The 26,446-nt window shown below is 39.1% G+C and overlaps 1 protein-coding gene across 3 annotated transcripts in view; it reads left to right on the top strand.

Annotated features, from left to right (window-relative positions):
* Positions 1 to 23,349, top strand: part of ZNF37A (zinc finger protein 37A) — a 68,759-nt gene extending 45,410 nt beyond the window's left edge. For 2 of the 3 annotated variants that reach the window (XM_047761578.1, XM_047761577.1), the window contains 3 exons: positions 3,364 to 3,490; positions 3,776 to 3,871; positions 18,216 to 23,349. In XM_047761578.1, coding sequence (XP_047617534.1) covers positions 3,364 to 3,490; positions 3,776 to 3,871; positions 18,216 to 19,657 — 1,665 coding nt within the window. In that variant the 3' untranslated portion in view covers positions 19,658 to 23,349. The remainder of the gene's footprint in view (positions 1 to 3,363; positions 3,491 to 3,775; positions 3,872 to 18,215) is intronic. The other variant, XM_047761580.1, reaches the window with a different exon arrangement.
* The last annotated feature ends 3,097 nt before the right edge of the window (positions 23,350 to 26,446 follow it).

Below are 26,446 nucleotides of genomic sequence, written 5' to 3'. Positions count from 1 at the left end.
GGGGTTAAAGCCTCCTACTATCATTGTGTTTGTTTTGTCTTTTTAGGGCTGTACTTGCAGCATATAGAGGTTCTCAGGCTAGGGGTTGAATAGGAGCTGTAGCTGCCAGCCTATGCCAGAGCCACAGCAATGTGGGATCTGAGCTGTGTCTTCGACCTGTATACCACAGCTCATGACAGTGCTATATCCTTAAACCCACTGTGCAAGGCCAGGGACCAAACCCTCATCCTCTTGGGTGCTAGTTGGGTTTGTTAACTGCCGAGCCACAGCAGGAGCTCCTATTATTGTATTCTGATCAGTTTCTCCTTCTATGTCTGTTAGTATTTGTTGTAAGTATTTGGGTTCTCCTATATTAGGGGCATACATATTGATGAGTGTAGTATCCTTTTCTTGAATTGATCTTTTTATCATTAAATCATGTCCTTCTTTATCTTTCTTTATAGGCTTTGTTTTAAAGTCTGTTTTGTCTGATATGAGTGTTGCAACTCCTGCTTTCCCGTCATTTCAATTCACATCTTTTTCCAGCCTCTCACTTTCAATTTATATGTGTCCTTTGCCCTAAGGTGAGTCTCTCGTGGACAGCATATTGTAGGCTCTTGTTTGCTTTTTGTTTGTTTTTACAGTCTGACATTCTATGTCTTTTGATTGGAGCATTCAGTTTGTTGACATTTAAGGCAATATTGATAAATATGTTTTTATTGCCATTTTAAACCTTGTTTTTTGGTTAATTCTATATTTCTCCTTTGTTTCTTTTTTTGGTTGGATGATTTCCTTTTATTTTATGCTTGTGTCCACTTCTTTTTAGTTTTTGTGAATGTATTTTATCATTTTGACTTGTGGTTGCCCTGTTTTTTAAGTATGTTACCCCCTTTCTATATCTACTTGCTTTTTTACCCAGATAGTCTTATAGGCTCAAATACATTTTTAAAAAAACTAAAAAGTCAATATTTTCTTACTTTCTTTCCCCACATTTTATGATTTTATGTCCTTTTTTTATATCTTATCCTTTTGCTGTTGTCACTTTCACAAATATGTTTTCCCCCCTTTTAGCTATGTATACTGGTTTATTTAAGTAATTACTTTCCAATTGTGATTTCCTCCATCCTATATCTTCTTACTTCTTTACTATTTAGAGGAGACCTCTCAGTATTTTCTGTATTCTTTTAGATTTTGTTTGTTGGAGAAATTCTTTATTTCTCCTATTTTAAATGGTAATCTTGCTAGATAGTGTATTCTGTGCTACAAATTTTCCCTTTTAGAACCTTGAATATATATTGCCATTCTCTTCTGGACTGTAGTGTTTCTGTAGAGAAATCAGCTGATAGCTTTATGGAAGTTCCTTTATAATCCTTTGTTTTTTTCTCTTGCTGCCTTTAGAATCCTCTCCTTATCTTTAATTTTTGCCATTTTTATTACAATATGTCTTGGTGTAGGTCTGTTTGGGTTCAGCTTCTTTGGGACTCTCTGTGCTTCCTGTATTTTAATACCTGTTTCCTTTGGATTTAGAGCATTTTCAGCCATAACTTCTTCAAAAATATTTTCAATCCTCCTTTTTCTTCTCCTTCTGGAATCCCTATTAAGCATAGATTGGCTTGCTTTATAGTATCCCATAGATCTCTTATATTGCTTTCATGTTTTTTCATTTGGTTTTCTGTCTGCTGTCCTAATTGGGTGATTTCCATTATTCTATCTTCCAAGTCACTTATTTGTTCCTCTGCATCATTCATTGTGCTCTTCAGTGCCTTTAACTCAGGCTTCACCTCTGCAAATGAATTTTATAATTTTTCTTAGGTCCTCCTTATATTTTCTAGTTCCTTTTAAATGTAATATGCATTACTATTGATATCCACTCTTAATTCCTTCATTATTTTCATTACCTCCTTTTTGAACTTGGTGTCTGTTAGACTGAAGAAGTCTATTCATTGTTTGCTCCTTAAGGGGAATTCTCCTGTTTTTTTTAACTGGGAGTGGTTCCTGTGCTCCTTCTTTTTGCTTTTATTTTTCTTCCTCTGCAAGTTTAGGGAAAACAGTTGTCTACTGTAGTCTTATAGGGTTATTTTTATATGAGAGCATCTCTGGGTAGCATGTGAGGGTTGCTATTTTTGGCATGAGGGCTGATTTTGGTTTCATTGCTTGTTATCTCTTTCCTCAGTGTGTGCAGGTTGTTATGCCCTCAATAAGGGGGTGTGCTGGTGTATGACTTGTACATGATTCCTGGAAAGTAGAGGCAATGGGTGGTACCTGCAGTCTGCACCTGGTCATTGGGCTCTTGGCAGTGGCGGGGACTCACATGGAGGTGGGGGCAGCTGGATGCTCCTGGATCCAGGTTCCTCTGAGGTGGAGAGACCTATGGTGACTGGGGCTGCAGGTGGTACCTGGTCACCAGGCCTTTGGTGGTGGAAGGTTGTGCCCACCTCTGGAGTCTGAGATGGCTGGCACAGTTTGCAGCTGCTCTTGTAGTCTGCTCAGGAGGTGCCCTACTGCCTGAGAACACACATGTGTGCAGAGAAAGAAGTTCCTATGGTGGTCTTGCCCTCTCTTCTCTCTCTCTCCTCAGCAAGGTGGTTCTCTGGTGGGCCCAGGCCTTGTCCCACACTCCCTTGGTTATGTGGCCCACCACTCCATCGTGAGCCCCAGCCAACCCCATTCCTCTCTCTGGAACTGATCTCCAAAACCTGAATCTTACTGCCCAGCTCCTGCCCATGTCTCTCAGGCTGTGATGGGCTTGGTGATAGGGTTAGCTAACCCTAACCCTAACCCTGTGCAGGGTCTGTGCGGCTCTCTCTCTCTGCTTCACCCTTCTTAGACCTGCTGCTGTGCTTTTCTCTGAGACTTTGGGGCTCCCCTGCTGTCCTGGTTGATCTCCCCCATCAGTTACGTGGTCTTGCAGGGTGCTAATACCTTTCCTCTTTCACAGTTCCTTCTCAGCAGTGCTGGTCTCATCCTGATTACTTTTTTTTTTCTTTTCTCTATCTCTCTTTTTCCCTTTTGTTCTACGCAGTTATGGGAAAGTTTCTTACCCTTTTTGGAAGTCTGAGTGCTTCTGCCGGCATTCAGTAGATGATCTGTGTGAATCATTATACCTATTTGTGGGTTTGGGTTTTTATATATATATATATATATATGTTTGGGGGAGAAGTTGAGCTCCATATCCTACTCCTCTGCCATCTTCATCTCTCCCCCATGATTTCTTTTTTTACAAAGTATATCATGAAACAAATCATATAGTAAAGATCCTTTGTCACATTTTCTGGTCAGTTTTCAACAGGAAGAAATGGTAAGAATTAGTCTTTAAAAAGTTTTTTTCCTGCCGCATCATCTGATTCAGACCACTATAGATTGAGCAGAAATGTGTTTTTCTAGGGAGCATTGTCATTCAGGGATGTGACTGTGGGCTTCACCCAGGAGGAATGGCAGCACCTGGACCCTGCTCAGAGGACCCTGTATAGGGACGTGATGCTGGAGAACTACAGTCACCTTGTCTCAGTGGGTAGGTAGTACTTGTTTCCCACATAAACTGCCCGGTATATATGTCCTTTATTGTTTACAGAAACTTGTGGAATTTTTGTAGATTATAATAATATTTAGGTTTGGGATTTAGTAGCCAGGGACAGCTTACCCCTTTTGGGTACCAGAAAGAATGTGTTGTCCTCTGCCCCATAACAGGATGAAACGAGGTTTTTTAAATTGCACACTCTTTGAGTTACTGTCCTGCTCCTTCAAAGACTCTGAAACTCATCCAGTTCATCTCATGTCATGCAATTTTCATTTCCAGGGTATTGTGTTCCTGAACCAGAAGTGATCCTCAAGTTGGAACAAGGAGAGGAACCATGGGTATTAGAGGAAGAATTTTCAAGCCAGAGCTACCCAGGTGAGTCAGTTTGAGTATAAGCCAGATGGAGTTGAGGAAGAAATAAGACACATAGGGTTAGTTCAGAGAATAGTCATTTTTAAAAATTTTTTTAAATTTTAAGAAAAGGAAACATAGTTTTATTATAATAATGCCTTCATTAAACCAAATAGAGATATATAAGATATACCCATATTTATAGTAGTAAAGGGTGGCACATTTAAAGTGTATAGTGCAATGAAATGTGACAGTGGCCCCAGTCCAGACACCTCCTGAGAGCATGGCCTCCTCCCACCTTCTGTCTGCCCGCCTCACTTTTCACCACCCTCAGGTCATCACTGGCTTCGTTATGTTCAGTTTTTATGGCTGTTTTCTACATGGGAAGCCAAGTTGTCTGGTATGGTCTTCCTTTGTCATTCCTGGAAATAGGCATGTCTCTTATTTATCTTTTTGGTTTTTTTGGTTTTTTTTTTTTTGTGGTGTAGGTTTAATTTCTTTTTTGTATGTTTGTTTGTTTTTCCTTTTCTTAATTACTCAAATGAATTCATCACATCTGTAGCTGTATAATGATCATAACAATCTGATTTCACAGAATTTCCATCCCACAGCCCAAGCACATCCCCCACCCCCCAAACTGTCTCCTCCGGAGACCATAAGTTTTTCAATGTCTGTGAGTCAACATCTGTTCTGCAAAGAAGTTCCGTCTGTCCTTTTTTCAGATTCCACATGTCAGAGAAAGCATTTGATGTTGGTGTCTCATTGTATGGCTGACTTCACTTAGCATGATAGTTTCTAGGTCCATCCATGTTGCAAAAAATGCTGGTATTTCGTTCCTTTTAATGGTGGAGTCATATTCCATTGTGTATATGTACCACATCTTCTGGATCCACTCCTCTGTCGATGGACGTTTAGGTTGTTTCCATGTGTTGGCTGTTGCAAAGAGTGCTGCAAAGAAAAGGGGAGTACATGTGTCTTTTTGAGTCGTGGTTTTCTCTGGGTAGATGCCCAGGAGTGGGATTGCTGGATCAAATGGTAGTTCTATGTTTAGTTTTCTGAGGAATCTCCGTACTGCTTTCCACAGTGGTTGCACCAATTTACAATCCCACCAACAGTGTACTAGGCTTCCTTTTGCTCCACACCCTCTCTAGCACTTATTGGTTGTAAACTTTTGGATGATGGCCATTCTGGCTGGTGTAAGGTGGTACCTCATCGGGGTTTTGATTTGCATTTCTCTAATAATGAGTGATGCTGAACATCTTTTCCTGTGTTTCTCGGCCATCTGTATGTCTTCTTTGGAGAACTGTCTGTTTAGATCTTCTGCCCATTTTTGGATGGGGTTGTTTGTTTTTTTGGTATGGAGCTGCAGAAGTTGCTTCTAAATTTTGGAGATTAATCCCTTGTCAGTCGATTCACTTGCAAAGATTTTCTCCCATTCTGTGGGTTGCCTTTTCGTTTTGTTTAGGGTTTCCTTTGCTGTGCAGAAACTTTTAAGTTTAATTAGGTCCCATTTGTTTATTTTTGTTTTTATTGTCAATGCTCTAAGAGATGGATCTGAGGAGATGTTGCTGTCGTTTATGTCAGAGGGTGTTTGGCCTATGTTTCCTCTATGAGTTTTATAGTATCTGGTCTTATATCTAGGTCTTTAATCCATTTTGAGTTGATTTTTGTGTATGGTGTTAGGGAGTGTTCTAGTTTCATTCTTTTCCATGTGGCTGTCTAGTTTTCCCAGCACCACTTATTGAACAAGCTGTCCTTTCTCCATTGTATAGTCTTGCCTCCTTTGTCATAGATGAGTTGGCTGTAGGTGTATGCGTTTAATTCTGGGCTTTCCATCCTGTTCCACTGATGGATATTTCTGTCTTTGTGCCAGTACCATGCAGTTTTGACGACTGTTGCTTTGTAGTATAGTCTGAAGTCTGGGCACCTGATTCCTCCAGCTCCATTTTTCTTTTTCAGGATGTCTTTGGCTATTCTGGGTCTTTTGTGCTTCCAAACAAAGTTTAAAATATTTTGTTCGAGTTCTGTGAAAAATGTTCTTGGTAATTTGATAGGGATTGCATTGAATCTGTAGATTGCCTTGGGTAGTATAGTCATTTTGATATTAACTCTTCCAATCCATGAGCATGGCATATCTTTCCATCTCTTTGTGTCATCTTTGATTTCTTTCATCAGTGGCCTGTAGTTTTCAGTGTACAGGTCTTTTGTTTCTTTAGGTAGGTTTACTCCTAGGTATTTTATTCTTTTGGATGCGATGGTAAACGGGATTGCTTCCCTAATTTCCTTTTCTGCCTTTTCATTGTTAGTGTATAGAAATGCCGTCGATTTCTGTGTATTAATTTTGTATCCTGTGACGTTGCCAAATTCGTGGATGAGCTCTAACAGTTTTCTGGTAGAGTCTTTAGGATTCTCTAGGTATAGTATCATGTCATCTGCAAATAGTGATAGTTTTACTTCTTCCTTTCCAATTTGGATTCCTTTTATCTCTTTCACTTCTCTGATGCTGTAGCTAGGACTTCCAAAAGTATGTTGAAGAGTAGTGGCGAGAGCAGGCATCCTTGTCTTGTTCCTGATCTCAGCGGGAATTCTTTCAGCTTTTCGCCATTGAGAATGATGTTCGCTGTGGGTTTGTCGTATATGGCCTTTATCCTGTTGAGGTAGGTTCCCGTTATGCCCACTTTCTGAAGGGTTTTTATCAGAAATGGGTGTTGGATTTTGTCAAAGGCTTTTTCCGCGTCTATTGAGAGGATCATATGGTTTTTATTCTTCAGTTTGTTAATGTGGTGTATCACACTGATGGATTTGTGGATATTGAAGAACCCTTGCATCCCTGGGATAAATCCCACTTGATCATGATGTACAATCCTTTTAATGTATTATTGGATGCGGTTTGCTAGTATTTTGTTGGGGATTTTTGCATCGATGTTCATCAGTGATATTGGCCTGTAGTTTTCTTTTTTTGTGGAGTCTTTGTCTGGCTTTGGTACCAGGGTGATGGTGGCCTCATAGAATGAGTTTGGGAGTATCCCTTCCTCTGCAATTTTTTGAAATAGTTTCAGAAGGATAGGTGTTAGCTCTTCTCTAAATGTGTGATGGAATTTGCCTGTGAAGCCACTGGTCCTGGACTTTTGTTTGTTGGAAGTTTTTTAACCACAGTTTCAATTTCAGTTCTTGTGATGGGTCCATTCATCTTTTCTATTGCATCTTGGTTTAGTCTTGGAAGATTGTACTTTTCTAAGAATTTGTCCATTTCTTCTAGGTTTTCCATTTTATTGGCGTATAGTTGCATATAGTAGTCTCTTATGATCCTTTGTGTTTCTGTGATGTCCGTTGTTACGTCTCCTTTTTCATTTCTAATTTTATTGATTTGAGTCCTCTCTCTTTTTTGCTTGATAAGTCTGGCTAGGGGGTTATCAATTTTGTTGATCTTTTCAAAGAACCATCTTTTCGTTTCATTGATCTTTTCTACGGTTTTCTTTGTTTCTATTTCATTGATTTCTGCTCTGATCTTTATGATTTCTTTCCTTCTACTCACTTTAGGTCTTCTACTAACTTTAGGTTCTTCTCTCTCAAGCTGCCATAGATGTAAAGTTAGCTTGTTTGTTTATTTGAGCTTTTTCTTGTTTCCTGAGGTGGGCTTGTATTGCTATAAACTTTCCTCTTAGAACGGCTTTTGCTGCATCCCATAGGTGTTGGAGTGTCGTATCTTCGTTGTCATTTGCTGCTAGGTATTTTTTAATTTCCTCTTTGATTTCTTCAGTGATCCATTGGTAGTTTAGTAGCATGTTGTTGAGTCTCCACGTGTTTGTGTTTTTTGCAGTTTTTTTCTTGTTGTTGATTTCCAGTCGTATAGCCTTGTGGTCGGAAAAGATGCTTGAAATGACTTCAATTTTCTTAAAGTTACCGAGGTTGGGCTTGTAGCCCAGGGTGTGATCAATCTTAGAGAATGTTCCATGTGCACTTGAGAAGAATGTGTATTCTGTTGCTTTTGGATGGAAAGTCCTATGAATATCTATTAAGTCCATCTGGTTTAATGCCTCATTCAGGGCCTGTGTTTCCTTATTGATTTTCTGTCTGGTTGATCTGTCCATTGCTGTAAGTGGGGTGTTAAAGTCCCTGACTATGATCCTGTTATTGTTGATTTCTCCTTTTAAGGTTGTTAGCAGTAGCCTTATATATTGTGGTGAACCTACGTTGGGTGTGTAGATATTTAAAATTGTTATATCATCTCCTTGGATGGATCCTTTGATCATTATGTAATGTCCTTCTTTGTCCCTGAAGATATTCTTCATTTTGAAGTCTATTTTGTCTGATATGAGCATTGTGACTCCAGCTTTCTTTTGATCCCCGTTTGCATGAGATATTTTCTTCCATCCTCTCACTTTCAATTTGTATGTGTCCCTAGAAGTGAAGTGGGTCTCTTGAAGACAGCATATATATGGGTCTAGTTTTTGTATCCATTCGGCCAGTCTATGTCTTTTAGTTGGGACGTTTAGTCCATTCACATTTAAGGTAATTATTGATATGTATGTTCTTACTGCCGTTTTATTAATTACTTTGGATTTGTTTTTGCTGCTCTTTTTCCTCTCCTTCTTCTCTTGTTCTTTTCTGCCTGTAGACGTTCCTTTAGTATTTGTTGTAAGGCTGGTTTAGTGTTGCTGAATTCTCTCAGCTTTTGCTTATCTGTGAAGGTTTTGATTTCTCCTTCAAATCTGAAGGAGAGCCTTGCTGGGTAGAGTAATCTTGGTTGGAGGTTCTTTCCTTTCATCACGTTAAGTACATCATGCCACTCCCTTCTGGCCTGCAGAGTTTCTGTTGAAAAATCTGCCGATAACCTTATTGGGGTTCCCTTGTATGTTATTTGTTTCTTTTCCCTAGCTGCGTTCAAGATTTTCTCTTTGTCTTTAGTTTTGGTCAGTTTGATTGGTATGTGTCTCGGTGTATTCCTCCTTGGGTTTATTTTGTATGGTACTCATTGTGCTTCCTGGATTTGAGTGAGTGGTTCCTTTCCCATGTTAGGGAAGTTTTTGGCTATTATCTCTTGGAATATTTTTTCTGTCCCCTTCTCTCTCTCTTCTCCCTCTGGCAGCCCTATAATACGGATGTTGGTGTGTGTTTAACATTGTCCCAGAGTTCTCTGAGACTCTCTTCCTTTCTTTTCAATCTTTTTTCTCTTTCCTGTTCTGCACCCGTAATTTCCACTAATCTGTCCTCCACCTCGCTTATTCGTTCTGCCTCCTGTATTCTGCCGTTAGCTGCTTTGAGTGGATTTTTTATTTCAGTTATTGTATTTTGCCTCTCTTCTTGTTTAAGTTTTATATCTTGTATCTCTTTGCTCAGTGTTTCCTGTAAGTTATCCATCTTTGCCTCCAGTTTATGTCCAATGTCTTGCATCATCTTCAGCATCAGCAGTCTAAAGTCTTTTCCCTGGAGGCTGAGAATCTCCTCATGGCTTAGCTGATTTGATTTTCTGGGGTTTTTCCTTTCTCCCTCATCTGAGTTATAGTTGTCTGTCTTTTCATTTTTATAAGTTTTTGGTGTGGTGACCTTTTTACAGATAGTAGAGTTGTAGCCTCTCTTACTTCTGGTGTCTGCCCCCCTGTGGCTGAAGTCCATATGGGGGGCTTGCTGTAGGCTTCCTGATGGGAGGGGCTGATGCCTGCCCCCTGGTAGGAGGAGCTGATTCTAATCCCTCTGGTGGGTGGGGCTTAGTCTCTGGATGGGATTAGAGGCAGCTGTGTGCCTGAGGGGTCTTTAGGTAGCCTGTTTACTGAGGGGTGGGGCTGTGATCCCACCTGGATTGTTGTTTGCCCTGGGGCTTCTCAGCACTGACTGATGGGTGGGGCCAGATTTTCCCCAAATGGCCACCTCCAGAGAAAGGCACTGCTGCTGAATATTCCCAAGAGCTTTGCTTTCAAAGTCCATCCCTCACAACAAGCCACATTCACCCCTGTTTTCCCAGATGTCCTCCAAGAACTGCAGTCAGCTTTGACCCAGATTCCCTTGGAGACTTTGCTTTGCCCTGGGACCCAGTGCACGTGAAAGTCCGTGTGCGCCTTTTAAGAATGGGGTCTCCGTTTCCCCCAGTCCCATGGAGCTCCTGCACACAAGCCCCACTGGCCTTCAATGCCAGATGCTCTGGGGCTCTTTCTCCCAGTGCCAGATCCCCACACGTGAGGGTTTGATGTGGGGCTCAGAACTCTCACTCCTGTGGGTGAGTCTCTGTGAACCAGTTAGTTTTCAGTCTGTGGAGCTTCCCACCCAGGAGGTATGGGGTTGTTTATATCACGAAATCACCCCTCCTACCTCTTGATGTGTCCTCCTCTTTTTCTTCTGGAGAAGGGTGTCTTTTTTAAGGTTTCCGGACCATTTGGGTGAAGAATGCTCAGGCTTTAGTTGTGAATTTTGTTGTTTTTAGGAGAGAAGTTGAGCTCCAGTCCTTCTATTCTGCCATCTAATCTCGTCTGAGTATAGTCTTTAAGAATCATGTTCTTGTGGCTATGAACTTTTGGAAGTAACTCAGGTTGACTCCATTATTCAATGTCACTGAGTTACGAAGTATGTCCTAGTGTCACTTATATACAAATGGTACTCTTTTTTTAAGGTAAAAATTACATAGAGTTGAGTACACAGTATTTAAATGTTCAATAAGTAAAGTTTTGTATGTGTATACACCCATACATCCACCAAGAAAGTGAATATATAGACCATTTTTTTAGCACACCAGAAGTCTCCTCCCTGCTGTCCTCTTCTTTTATGTTATCATAGATCAAGTTTGCCTGGTTTTTTGTTTGTTTGTTTGTTTGTTTTGGTTTGGGTTTTTTTGGTCTTCTCTAGGGCCTCACCTGCAGCATATGGAGGTTCCCAGGCTAGGGGTCTAATTGGAGCTGTAGCCACTGGCCTATGCCAGGGCCACAGCAACACAGGATCCAAGCCGCATCTTCGACCTACACCACAGCTCACAGCAATGCCAGATCCTTAAGCCACTGAGCAAGGCCAGGGATCAAACCCGCAACCTCATGGTTCCTAGTCGGATTCATTAACCACTGAGCCATGACTGGAACTCCAAGTTTGCCTGTTTTTGACTTCAGATAACTGTAAGCAAACAGTATGTACTATTTGTATATGTGTGCTACATGCATACGTACATACCTGCAATAAGTATATGTGTATGTATGCTATATTTATAGTGTATGCCTCCTCTGGATCAGCACTATGTCTGTGAGATACATGTGTGTTATAGTTATGAGTAGTTTATTGCTTTATATGGCTGTGCATTCCATTGTGACTATCCCAGAATTTATCTATGTATTCTATTATTGGAGCATATTTAGGGTTTTAAAATATACTTACTTTGTATATAGATATACTTGTTTTAAAATATACTCACTTTGTATTTTGGGGTAGTTGAAAAAGTGTTATTGAAGTATAATTGATTTCGGGTATACAACGTAGTGATTCACTATTTTTGCGGATTATTCTACACTATAAGCTATTACAAGGTAATGGCTGTAATCCCCTGTGCTGTACAATATATCCTTATGCTTATCTGTTTTATACATATTAGTTTGTATTGGTTAAACAAGATCCCTAATTTGTCCCTCCACCCTCAGTTTCCCCTTTAGCCACCATAAGTTTGTTTTCTATATCTGTGAGTCTGTTTCTGTTTTGCATATATGTTCATTTGTATTATTTTTTATATTCTACATGTAATTGATATACCAAATTTTGTCTTTCTCTGTCTGGCTTATTTCACTAAGCACAATATTCTCTAGGTGCATCCATATTCCTGCAAATGACAAAATTTATTTTTTTATGACTGATGTTCCATTGTATACACACACATGCACACAATTTTCTTTATCCAGTCATCTGTTGATGGGCACCTATGTTGCTTCCTTGTCTTGCCTATTGTAAATGATGCTGTGAACATTGGGGCACATGTATCTTTTCAAATTGGTGTTTTTGTTTTCATCAGATATGTACCCAGGAGTGTTATTTATGCGAACAGTGATAGTTATACTTCTTGCCTTCCAATGTGGATAACTTATTTTTGTATGTGTGTCTGTGTCTGTGATTGCCGTGAATAGGGTTTCCAATACCATGTTAAATAGAAGTAGCAGTAGTGGGCATGATTGCTGTTCCCATCATGGCTCAGTGGTAACACACCCAACTAGGATCCATGAGGATACAGGTTTGATCCCTGGTCTTGCTCAGTGGGTTAAGGATCTGGCATTGCTGTGAGCTGTGGTGTAGGTCCCAGAGGTGGCTCAGATCCTGCATTGCTGTGGCTATGGTGTAGGCTCACAGCTGTAGCTCCAATTTGACCCCCAGCCTGGGAACTTCCATATGCCATGGGTGCAGCTCTTAAAAAAAAAAAATATATATATATATATATATATATATACACACACACACATATATATATACACATACATATACATATATATATACATACATATACACACATACATATATATACATATCAGCATCCTTGTCTTGTTCATGGAAATAACAGAAAGGCTTTCAACTTTTCACCATTGGGTATGATATTGGCTGTGGGTTTGTCATAAATGGCCTTTATTATATTGAGATATACTCCCTCTCCACTCACTTTGATGAAAGTTTTTATTATGAATGAATGCCACATTTGGTCAAAGGCTTTTTCTGCAGTTGAGATCATCTTGTAATTTTTTTTTTCCTTTGTAGGGCTGCACCTGTGGTATATGGGAATAACAGGCTAGGGGTCAAATCAGAACTGCAGCTGCCATCCAACACCACAGCAACAGCAACATCATATCCAATCCCTGTCTGCAACCTGCACTGCAGCTTGCAGCAATGCTGGGTCCTTAACCCTTATGTGATTTTTGTCCTAACTTTTGTTTATGTGGTGTACCACATTGATTGATTTGCAGGTATCAATCCATCTTTGCATCCCTTGAGTGCAGAGATGGACTGATACCTTTTTAACTTCTGTACTAGCTTTTTATTGGCTCATCCACAACTTTTTCTATATTTTTGCCCTTTCCATGGGATTTTCTTCTTCCTATTGTTGCTTATTTCTTGTTGTACCCTTTTTTTTTCACTTAATGAGGACCCTTTAACACTTCTTATAAAATTGGTTTAGTATTGATGAACTTCTAATTTTTTTTCTTGTCTAAGAAATTCCTTATCTCACCTTCAATTCTGAATGATAATCTTGCTGGGTAGAATATCCTATGTTGTAGGTTTTTCTCTTTTAGCACTTTATGAATATTATGCCACTCACTTCTGGCCTGCAAAATTTCTGGGCTCCTTGCTTCTCCTTTGGGCCCAGGCCTCCTCCCAGGTTTCCTCCACTATGGCGATCTGCTCCCCAGCCTGTAGTGTACCACTCCCTAGCCCCTCAGGCAGTCTCCACACAACCAACCCTAGTTCTCTCCCTGGAACTAACCTCTGGAGCCTGAGTCTCAGCACCCAGCCATTGCCCGAGCATCTCAGGCTGTGGTGTCTATGGGGTGTTGGTACCAATGGTTTGTGTGGCTCTCTCTCTCTGCCCTCCTTAGTCTTGCTGATGCACTTTTCTCTGAGGCTTTGAGGTTCCTTTTCCATCTCTGGCTGATCTCCCTGTCAGTAAGGTGGCCTCCCAGGGTGCAGATTCCTTTCCTCTTTCACAGCTCCCTCTCAGGAGTGCTGGTCCTGTCCTGATTCTTTTTTTTTTTTTCATGTTCTCTCTTTTTTCTTTTGTACTACCCAGTTATGTGGAGGGTTTCTTGCCCCTTTTGGAGGTTTAAGGTCTTCTGCCAGCATTAAGTAGGTGTTCTATGTGAATCATTCTACATGTAAGTGGGTTTTTTTTAATGTGTTTGTGGGAGAAGGTGAGTGCCATGTCATACTCCTCCACCATCTTGATCCCACCTCCTTATTTTTCTTATCTTTCTCTGTCTCAATGAAATTAGGGGGGGGGGGAAATTACCTATCATGGTCTTGAAATGGTATCCTTGTGTAGTATGTCCCCATATAGTCTGTGTGTACCCAGTGGCTTTGGTAGGAGAACTGGATCTGACATGAAGATGAGTCATATCTTCCCCCAAAGTGTTCTGCCTACTACACCTCCATACCTTGGTGATAGGTAGGGATGGAGATGGAGGGGTTAGAGCCAGAGCCAGGTGTCAGCAAGGGCTTCTCCTGTGCTCAGTGGTTGATACCACCTTCCAGCACCAGGGTTAGTGCCATGTCTTGAGGTGCTAGAGCAGAAGTCTTGCGGGTTAGGTCAGAGCTGGTTCCATTCCCCAGAAGGAAGCAGGTGTGGATCAAGAGGGGCTGAAGTGTGTGCCACCTGTGGGCCAGGTCACACTCTGTTCGTCCTGGCACACCAGTGAGTATTCCAGGCCACTGCTGATCTGCTGCCCCTGAAAACACCAGCAATGCCCGCCCCCGCCCCCCCCCCGCCAGTGCCATTCATAAACAGTATTGGGTCCAGTCCAGCTCCATGCTCTTAACTGTGTGCTTTCATCGGCAGTAGCAGCCTTTGTGCTAGTGGGGAGCTTCACCATGGAGCAAGAGGAACTCTGAGGCAGGTATTTGTATGGGCCAGGGACATGTGCTGAGGAAGTTGTGGGAAACCAGCCAGAGTTCTGGCTCTCTCAGTTGGCTTCCTCTGCCTGTTCCATGAGAAAATAAGCATGTATGTGTTCTTCAAGAGCAAAGTCAAAGTTTCTCAAAGCCCTCCCCACCTCAACCAACAGTATCACTGGATTTCATACTAGCCAAAGGGCATGTTTCTGGTGTCAGACTATAGGGCTGCAGCACCCAAAATATGCTATGAATTGCTCACTCTTCAGGGAGGATCTTTGAGCTTCCCCTCCTAGGGGCACAGGTCCTGACATGATTGCTTCTTTTCCTTTCCTTCCTTGCTCTGTGAGGATATTTTTTATAGCCTTAGTTGTATAAGAGTCTTTCTACCAGTCTCTAGGTGGTTTTTAGTGAGAATTGCTCCAAATGTAGATATATGTTTGATGTGTTCCTGGAAGGAAGTGAGCTAAATATCCTTTGCCACTGCCATCTTGTTTTCCTCTTCCATAAATATTCTTGCATGTATCTTTTGGAGGACCTATACTCTTATCTTAGTTAGAAGTATAGCTAGAAATAAACTTGTCAAGTATAGAGTGGTCACAGATTTTGCTTTAGTAATATTTAAACAGTTTTCTGAAGTGTTCATAGTAAATTATACTGCTACCAGCTGTGTGTAACAGTTCTGGTTGCATTACATCCTTGTTGGAATGTAGTGTTGTCTAATTAATTTTAGCCATTTTAGTCATTGTGATGTATTATCTCATTAAGTTTCTTTTTCATTTTTTAAAGTTTTATTGAAGTATAGTTAACTTACAAGGTTGTGATACTTTCTGATGTACAACAAAGTGATTCAGTTGTCATATACATTCGTCTAATCTCTTTCAGATTCTTTTTGTACATAATATTATTACAGAATATTTGGTAGGGTTCTCTATGCTATACAGCAGGTTCCCATTGGCCAGTGATCCCATGTACCTCACTGTGCATATGCCAATCCCAAGCCTGAGTCCATTTCTCCACCTGTCCCCTTTGGTAAACATAAGCTTTTCAAAATTTGCGAGTCAGTTTCTGTTGTGCAGGTAAGTTAATTTGTATCCTTTTTATAGATTACATATATATGTGATATCATATGATGTTCATCTTTCATTCTCTAACTTCACTCAGTATGTTCATTTCTGGGTCCATCCATGTTCCTGCAATGGTAGTATTTCGTTCTTTTTATGGTTGAGTAATATTCCATTGTATGTATGTACCACATTTTCTTTATCCATTCTTCTGTCAGTGGCCATTGAGGTTGCTCCATGTTTTGGCTATTGTAAATAGGGCTGCAGTGAACATTGGAGTGCATGTTATCTTTTTGAATTATGGTTTCCTCTGAACAGATGCCCAGGAGTAGGATTGCTGAGTCATATGGTGGTTCTATTTTCAGTTTGTTGAGGAAACTCTATACTGTTTTCCCACCAACATTGTAAGAGGGGTCCCTTTTCACCACACCCTCTCCAGCATTTATTGTTTATAGATTTTTTGATGATGGCTATTCTCACTGGTGTAAGGTGGGACCTCTAGTACTTTTGATCTGCTTATCTCTAGTAATTAGTGATGTTTAGCATGTTTCATGTGTTCTTTGCCCATCTGAATGTCTTCCTTAGAGAAATGTCTATTTAGATCTTCTGCCCATTTTTTGATTGTGTTTGTTCTTTTGATATTGAGCTGCGAGTCAGTTTGAGCTGCAGGAAATGTTTATATATTATAGAGATTAATCCCTTGTCAGTCACTTCATTTGCAAATATTTTCTTCCATTCTGTGGGTTGTCTCTTCATTTTGTGTATGGTTTCCTTGGCTGTGCAAAAAGATCAAGTTTAATTAGGTCCCATTTATTTATTTTGTTTTTATTTCATTACTCTAGGAGGTGGATCTGAGAAGACATTTGTGTCATTTATGCCAGAGAGTATTTGGCCTATTTTCCTCTAAGAGTATTTTCTGCTAAGAGTTTTATAGGATCCAGTCTTGCATTTAGGTCTTTAATCCATTTTGAATTTATTTTTGTGTATGGTATTAGAGTGTTCTAATTTCATTCTTTTACACATAGTTGTCCAGTTTTCCCAGCATCATTTATTGAAGAGATTCTTTTCCCCATTGTATATTCTTGCCTACTTCTGGGCTTTCTATCCTGTTCCACTGAACTGTATTTTTGTTTTTTGATCCAGTACCATACTGTTTTGAGACTGTATCTCTGTAGCATCATCTGAAAATAGAGTTGCCATATGATCCAGCTATCCCATCCATAGGCATATATTCAGACAAAACTATAATTCAAAAAGATACATGCACCCCTATGTTCACAGAAGCACTGTTCATAATAGCCAAAACATGGAAACAACCTAAATGTCCATTGACAAATGAATGGATAAAGAATATGTGTACACACACACACAGGAATACTACTCAACCATAAAAAAGAATGGAATAATGGCATTTGCAGCAACGTGTATGGACCTAGAGATTATTATACTAAGTGAAGTAAGTCAGAAAGAGAAAGACAAATACCATGTGATATTTCTTATATGTGGAATCTAAAATATGACACAAATGAACTTATCTATGAAACAAAAACAGACTCAGACATAAAGAAGAGTCTTGTGGTTGCCAGGGGGGAAGAGGGAAAGGAGAGGGGTGGTTTGGGAGTTTGAGATTAGCAGATGCAAACATATATGGAATGGATAAACAAGGTCCTACTGTAAAGCAAGGGAACCATATTCAGTATCATGTAATAAACCATAATTGAAAATATGTTATATAACTTAACATATATATTTTATATATATTATATATGTTATATAACTTAATATATATATATATAACTGAATCACTTTGCTGTATACCAGAAACCAACACATTGGAAGTCAACTATATCTTAATAAAGGAAACTTTAAAAATATATTGTCAATTCTTAAGACATTGAATTCAAAGATTGAGAGCATTGTAGATATTAGGGAGTAAAATCAGGCATGCCTAACAAAAAAATCTCAAGGTAATGGTAAATAAATTTCTAGGACCAGGTATAAAATTTTTTTCTTCATGGTATGCAGAGACGTTGAAAAAAGATTGAAAGCTTATATCAGGCAAGGTTTGTTTGGGGGAAAGCCAGAAAGGATTGAAAAAGGGTTTGATGGTCAGGAGAGGTCTACTGCTGGACAACTCTTACGTAATAAATGGAAAATTCCAAAACTAGAATACAGCTGTAAGTCTGACTGTGTGGCAAGAATGTCTTGTCCAGGAGCTCCCGTTGTGGCTTAGCAGAAATGAATCTGACTAGCATCCATGAGGATGCAGGTTCAATCCCTGGCCCTGCTCAGTGGGTTAAGGATCTGCCATTGCCATGAGCTGTGGTGTAGGTCACAGATGTACCTTGAATCTGGCATTGCTGTGGCTGTGGCATAGGCCAGCAGCTACAGCTCTGATTTGACCCCTAGCCTGGAAACCTACATATGCCCTGAATGCAGTCCTAAAAAAAAAAAAAAAAAAAAAAAAAGAATGTCTTGTCCAATCGTTGATTTGCTCTTATTTCATATTTTTATTCCTCTTTAATCAGAGCTAGCAACAGAATTAGTTCCTTTATGGATTAGGGCTTTTAGAAAATTGGTTTGTTGTTGCTGGGTAGAATGGAAAAGAGAGATGAGACTGGATTTATACACTGTTGTCATAGTCGAGGCATGAAGAGATAAGACCTAAACTAATCAATTCCACCAGACCTAATGCTCTTTCCTTTAAATATTCTTGTCACAAACTAACCTTTTTTGTCACTCTGTTTCAGAATTAATTAATAGCAGTAGAACCTATTCAAGAAAGACGTTTAACAAAGGTAGAAAGTGGTTCCATGATGAAAAGCATGAAAGAATTCATTCTGAAGAGAAACTTTATGAATATAATAAAAATGAGAATTGCCTTTGTCTTAATGAAGATTCTGTTCAGCATCAGAAAATTCCAGTTTTGGACCAACCTTTTAAATACAATGAATGTAGGAAAGCTTTCCATGAAAATTCACTCTTTGTTATACATAAGAAACTTCACACAGAACAGAAAACCTGTAAATATAGGGAATATAGAAAAACCTTCTGTGATATATCATCTCTCAGTGCTCACCAGAGAACATATCCAAAAGGGAATCACTATGAATTTAATGAATGTGGAGAAAATTTCTTTGACGAATCCATTTTCTTTGAGCATAGTGTTCACCCTTTGAGCCAGGAGTCAAACCTCATTCCAATTCAGAGAATCCACTCAGTTGACAATATAATTGAATATAATGAATATGGAAACTTTTTCAATGAGAAGTTAATCTTTGATGTACAAAAGAATATACACACAGGAGAAGAACCCTATAAATGTCTTAAATGTGGAAAAACGTTCAACCAGAAGTCATCTCACACAAGACATCAGAGAACCCACACAGGGGAAAAATCCTGTGAATGTCATGAATGTGGGAAAACTTTCTACAAGAATTCAGACCTCATTAAACATCAGAGAATTCATACAGGGGAGAAACCTTATGAATGTCAGGAATGTGGGAAATCCTTCAGTGAAAAGTCAACCCTCACCCAACATCATAGAATACACACAGGAGAGAAACCATATGAATGTCAGGAATGTGGTAAATCCTTCTCATTTAAGTCAGTCCTTACTGTACATCAGAAAACACACACAGGGGAAAAGCCCTATGAATGCTACGAATGTGGGAAGGCCTTTCTCAGAAAATCAGACCTCATTAAACATCAAAGAACTCACACAGGAGAAAAACCTTATGAGTGTAATGAATGTGGGAAATCCTTCTCTGAGAAGTCAACTCTCACTAAACATTTGAGAACTCATACAGGTGAGAAGCCCTATGAATGTATTGAATGTGGAAAATTTTTCTGCTACTACTCAGGTTTCACAGAACATCAGAGGAGGCACACAGGAGAGAAACCTTTTAGATGTAATGAATGTGGGAAAAACTTCCGTCAGAAGTCAGCCCTAATTGTTCATCAGAGAACTCACGTAATACAGAAACCCTATGAATGTAATGAATGTGGAAAATCTTTCTGTGTGAAGTCAAAACTCATTGCACATTATAGAACTCACACAGGAGAGAAACCCTATGAATGTAATATTTGTGGAAAATCATTCTATGTGAAGTCAAAACTCACTGTGCATCAGAGAACACATTTGGGGAAGAACGTTATAAATGTAATAAATGAGGGAGATCACTGTGGGTGAAGTCAGGAGTTTATAGAAGGTAGAACATAGAATACAAAATGGGGAGAAAAATCTGTTAAGATTTCAAGAACACCTTTGGTATAAGGTCAGTTGTCACAGTACAGTAGAAAACTAGGAAAAAAAATAATATGAAGATACTATGGATATAGAAAACTTTTCTACTGGAATTTATACCATACTATATATCAAAAAGCTCAGAGTAGAGAAAACCCATTGGTGAGTGAATACAGGGAATCGTTTGCCCAAAGCCATACCTCACTAAACATCGGAAAAATCACATGGTAGAACACTCTATTAGTATTTGTAAAGAAGACTTCACCCACAGGCCAGAGAAAATGAAATGCACATACTATGGAAGTTAGAGGAAAGCATTTGCTGTGAGGTGACTTTTTATTGGAATTGTGTGAATACTTGCAGTATCATCTCATCAGATGGTAGTCAATAGAAATATAGTTTTAAGTGGGTAGAAGCTTTACATCAAACCTAAGCTTATTATACATTAATGATTTTGAAAATATCTGACAATTTAGCTTCCTAGTAGAGTGGGACCATGAGCTAAACTCAGCAGTGGCTGAGGCTTTATATTAGCTCCCCTACCTGAGTGGGGTGGAGGAACCAGCTCCAAGCCCTGCAAGGTTATTCTTTTGTCATCTTAACTCAGTCCTGTTCTGCAGTCCTACCTGGGCAAGGAAGCTAACCCATAGCTCTACCCACTGCTGAGTACAATCTCCAACTCTACCAATCAGGAAACCTAACCAGAACTCCTGAGAATCTCAGTAGATGACTCTGCATCCCTGATTACAGTGGGACTCAAGCAGATGGCCTGGCCAGTAGCTATGTAGCTGCAGAACCAAGAAAGAGGCCCCAGCCATCTAGGGAACTTAGTGTATGATTCTGACTAACTCAACACCCAAAGAACCTTGCTGGCCCTGAGGCCTGGCAAACCCCAGGCCTCAACTGGGGTCCCATCTGAGCAGATAGGCTAATTTACAGCCACACTGAAAGTGAGTACAGCTTCCGGCATGGCCTAACAAGGAGGCCTAGCAAGAGCTCTTGGAAATCTATGTATCCCATCTTGCAACTCTGATTAGAGCATCATGGGAGTGGAGAGCCCATACAGTACCCATTTGCAGGGTTAGGACAGTGGTATATGTGAGGCCAGAGAACCTGGTGCATAGTTCTGCTTAATTTGATCCTCAAGAGACTTGTCATGCTTGGAGCCTGTATAGTGGCCCACTCTGGCAGGGAAATTTGTAGCCCCTCCCATTGCTGAATACAGCTTTTTTTTTTTAAGAAAATCTAACCAGAGCACAAGAGAAGCTGCATAGGCCACAAACACCCTTGCTTACAGTGGTAGTTGAACAGAGAGCACAGCCCTTGGCTTTTGTTATCTGCAGGGCAAAACTGGTGGACCTTTCTCATCAGGGAATTTGCCATACAGTCTTGCCTTATTTGGATCCCCAATGATCTGTGCAGGCCTTGGAACCTATTCATCACACCTCCCCTCAGGGGGAGAGAAATTCATCCATTGCCCCACCTAACTGCCAAATGAGAACCCAGGCAACAACAGAGCTCATCCTGTAATCTCACTTGAGCCAGCAACCAAGACACCATTTTCTAGTCAAATATTTTCATCCAGAGGCACCCTCTCCTGGCCTTTAAGATGAGGCAGTGACCTTTCTTCAAAACAGATGAGGCAATTGGGAGGAGCCCCAGTTGCCAAAGGATGCTACCAGTTGACATGCCCAGAAACCTAAACTGAGATGAGTGGTCAAGAAATGGCTTTACCAAAGTGAACCTGTAAAGTCTGTAAGAGAAGACCACTTACTCAAATGTAGATGCCAACATATAAAATCAAGGATCATGGAAAATCAAATAAACATGACATCACCCAAGGAAACTTAATGAAGCTGCAATAACACCCTAAAGAAATGGAGATCTGTGAACAGTCAGACAAAAAATTCATAATAATTTTCTTAAGTTTAGTAAACTAAAAGAACACACAGATAACTAAAGGAAATTAGGAAAACAATGCATCAACAAAATAAGTTAAAGAAATCATTTAAAAAAATTGGAGAACTGAAAAGTACAACTTCACCGAAGAATTTAGTTGAGTCCCAAGTCTCCACCATGCTGAAACAAGAATCATAGATCTAGCAGACAGGACTTTTGAAATCTTTCCATCAGAGGGACAAAAGGAATAAAGGATAAAAAAGAGTGAGGAAAGCCAGATACCAAAACTAGGAAAGGACACCACAGCAAATGGAAAATATAGGCCAGTTTCCTGTGATGAATATAAATGCAATCATTCTCAGCAAAAATTAGGAAATCAAATTAAGCAGCACATTGAAAGGGTCATTCGCTGCAGTCCAAGTGGGATTTATCCCTGGGATGCAAGATTGATTCAATATACATCACAGTAATAGAATGAAAGAAAAAAAAAACATTATTTCAAAAGAAAAAGCATTTGACAAAATTCAACATCTGTTCGGGATAACTCATAACAAGTTAGGTATAGAAGGAGTAAAGGCTGTATATTACAAGCCCACAGCCAGCATCATACTCAATGGTAAAAAGGCTGAGAGCTTTTCCAAGATATAGACAAGACAGGGATGCCATACCCCACCTCTACTATTCAACACAGAACTGGAAGTCCTAGCCAGAGCATTCAGGCAAACAGAGAAAAAAAAAAGGGGGGGGGGCATCAAAATAGGAAAGTAAAAAGTAAAATTGTCTGTATTTGCAGATGACATAATTTTATATGGAGAAACTCCTAAAGACTCCACCAAAAGACAAAAAAAACATGTTAGATATAAGCAACAAATTCAGGGAAGTTGTAGGATACAAAATTAGCATACAAAAATCTGCATTTTTATACACTAACAGAATTTTTATAAAACAGAAAACTCTTCCCTTAACAATAGCATCAAAAAAACGTAAAATCTCCATGAAAATTTTGAGGTGAAAGCTACAATGAAAACTCCAAAGTTATTGATTAAAGAAATTGAAGATACTACAAATCAATAGAACGGTATCCTCTGTTCATTGATTGTGAGAATGTTATTTAAATGTCTACATTAACTGAAGTCATCTACAGATTTATTGAAAACCCTAACAAGATTCCAATGGCATTTAGAAAAAATAGATGTAGGAAAAATCCTAAAATTTATGTGGAACAGCCAAAGTAATTCAGAGAAGGAACAAGGCAGGAGGTTCGCACTTTCTGATTTCAAGCTGTATTATAAAGCTAAGGTAACCAAAACAGTATGGTACTGGCATAAAACAGACATATAAACCAATGAAAAAAATTGAGAGTCCAGGAATAAACTCATGCATATATGGTCAACTAATTTTTGATAAAGGAGCTAAGAATACTAAATGGAGAAAAGACAGTTTCTTCAGTAAATAGTGCTAGAAATTGGATATTCACATGGAAAAGAATTATACTAGATCTCAATCTGATGCCGCTTGCAAAACAATTCAAAATGGGTTAAAGACTTAAATATAAGATGGAAATCATAAAACTCTTAGAAAACACAGAAAAAGAGCTCCTTGACATGGGGCTTGGCAATGATTTCCTTCATATAACACCTGAAGCACAAGCAACAAAATAAAAAATAAATGTGATTACATCAAACTAAGAAGTTCTGCATAACAAAATAAACAACAAAATGAAAAGGCGGCCTACTGAATGGGAAAAATTATTTGTAAACTATATATCTGAAATGAATTAATGTCTAAAATATATAAAGAACTCATGTAACTCAGTGTCAAATCATCATCATCATCATCATCACCTAATTAAATAATGAGCAAAGGGTCTGAATAGATGTTTTTCCAAAGAAAATATTCAAATGGCCAACAGGTACATGAAAATGTTCTCACTATCAGTAATCATTAGAGAAGTGCAAGTCAAAACCATAATGAGATATCTCTTGCCTATATTGACCTAAATAAAAAGATAAAATGAACAGGGTCACACTGTCAAAATGATGAGTTTATTCAGGAAGAACAGAGAAGTTACAAGTCAGGACATGCAAACTATAGGCAAGCTACAGGTGAATCCATTGAGGACCTGGGTAAGCTGTATGTATGGTCAGGAAATGTACAGAGGGTTCAGTTAGAGTCAATTACAAACAAAAACTGGAAACCAGCTATGAAAATTCCATAAACAGACAAAATCAGTCCAGTCATACAAACAAAGCTCCATTCAACTTTTTTTTGGGGGGGGGGGGACTAACCTGGCCAGAATCATTTCTTATTCATTCTTCTGGAAACCATAATCAAAATTTTCTAAGGCTGATAGGAAGCAACATTTGACAAACTCCTTATTGTTTAAGAAAATTCTAATATTAACAGCTTTCTGTAAATCAGGCATTTACAAGAAATTAGTATCAGTCCTTAATTTCTTCATCTAAGGCACATGTATGAAACTTTCCATTTTTTATATCCATTGGTTTCATTTCATTTTATTTAGTTATTGTCTTTTGTCTTTTTAGGACCATATCTGTGGCATATGGAGGTTCCCAGGCTAGGGGTCACATTGCAGCTGTAGCCACTGGGGCCCACACCACAGCCACAGCAACACAGGATCTGAGCCACATCTGCGACCTACACCACACTCAGAGCAATGCTGGATCCTTAACCCACTGAGTGAGGCCAGGGCTCACACTGTGTCCTCATGGATACTAGTCAGGTTTGTTAACTACAGAGCCACAGTGGGAACTCCTGGTTTCATTTTAAATTGAAATCCTTCCACACCTGTTAGAATGCCTATCAAGAAACAAATGCTGGCAAAGATGTGGAGAAAAGGGAACTCTTGTGTATTATAACTTGAAATAGCCATTATGGAAAATAGTGTGATGCTTCCTCAAAAAAATACCATTTGATTTGGTAATTCTGCTGGGAATATAGATGAATAAAACAAAAGCTGTGTCAAAGATATCTGCACCCCCATACTCATAGCAGCATTATCTCCATTAGCTAAGACATGGAAACAATTGAAGTGTCCATTGATGGGTGAATGGAAAACATCGTGGTACTTTTATTACAATGAAAAAGTCAGCCATAAAAGAAATCTTGCCATTTGTGACAACATGGATGGACCTAGAGGACATTATTCTAAGTGAAGTAATCAGAGAAAGACAAATATTTTAGGGTCTCACTTGTATGTAGAATCTTAAAAAAAAATTCAAACTAAGAGAAAAAGTTCAGATTTGTGGTTACCAGAGGTGGTAGGTGGGGAGTGGGGCAGTTGGATTAAAGTGGTAAAAATGTATAAACTTTCAGCTTCAAGATAAATAAGTACTGAGTATATAAAACATGACTATAATTAACTCTGCTATAAGTGTACTTGAAATTTGCTGAGAGTAGACCCAGAATTCTCATCACAAGGAAAATAAGTATTTTTTGTATCTGTATGAGATGATGGATGTTAACTAAATTTATTGTGGTAATTATCTTTCAGTATATGTAAATCACCTACTGTGCTGTACACCTTAAACTTATAAAGTGCTATGTGTGAATTATATCTCAGTAAACTTCAGGGTGGGGGAGCCACATGGAGTAAATATATTTATAAAAGTGCAACCCATATCCTACCTATAGAAGAATGCTATTTAATGGAAAGAATATAACAAACATTCTATAATGCATTGAAGAAGTAATTAAAACACCTGCAATAATGGTTATATGAATGTGCATGCAAGCTATATTAACAAAAGTGTTAAGTAACAGATGTGAGAGCTCTTCTCATGCAAATATAATAAAAATGGTTATAGTGCTTTGTGTATGTTACTTTGAGTGTTATTTCAAGGAATAAATGTGATAGCCTTGTAGTAGTAGTGCATTTAGGTAAGTATTTCAGAACATATGGAATAATGAAAGTGCAACTGCAATCTATTTGCTATATAAAAAGCAGTGTTATTTAAGGGAGTGGTTGTAATACCTACTCTGTAATGAATTTAGAGCAGTGTTTAAAGATTATTAGAGCACTACACACAAGTAAAATATTTACATAGAGTAGTAAAAATGATTATTAGAGCACTACATACAAGCTTCATTGACAAGAGTGTTATTTCAGAGAAAGCATATGATATTCTGTAATGCATTTATAGAAATATTTAAAATATTCAAAAACACATGGGATAATGGTGGTTAAAATTGTAAAACCACTTGCCACCAAGAGAAGAGTTGTTTAGGTAATGGGATTTGAAAGAAATTATGCAGTGTATTTATAGAATTGTTTTAAAACCTATGTAGGAAAGAGTGCTATGGGGAATAAGTGATTCATGGAATGAAAGGCTCCTTAGAGACTGAGTAAGTGAACCTGCCTAAAGCTGGAGACTCCTTTGTGGTATGGGAATGCTGGTGGCACCCTACTCTGTGGCTCAGTTTTAGATTGTTTGACTATGGCTGTAGAACCCAGCATCTCAGAATCCATGAAAGGGGGGAGTTGGAAGGAGGTAGCTAGATATTCCACTGCCTCGAATGGAGACCTCAGGAACAGCTGCTCCCTGCCCTATATGTATCCCTACCAGCCTAAGAGTACCTGAAGGCCTTGGTGGCTGTGGGTGAGATTTGCCATTACTGTGACAGGGAAAGTTTTGGAGAAAAGATGGCAGAGTAAAAGAATTTGAGCTCAACTTCTCTCATGAGAACACCAAAGTCACAACTAACTGCTGAACCACTATCAACAAAAAGGACTGGAATGTTCAAAAAAAAAAAAAAAAGATTCTACATCCAAAGACAATGAAAAGGCAACAAGATGGTAGGAACAGCACTTTCACC

This window comes from Phacochoerus africanus, chromosome 15, assembly GCF_016906955.1.
Source record: "Phacochoerus africanus isolate WHEZ1 chromosome 15, ROS_Pafr_v1, whole genome shotgun sequence".
Lineage (NCBI taxonomy): Eukaryota > Metazoa > Chordata > Mammalia > Artiodactyla > Suidae > Phacochoerus > Phacochoerus africanus.
This window is presented reverse-complemented; position numbering and strand designations above follow the sequence as displayed.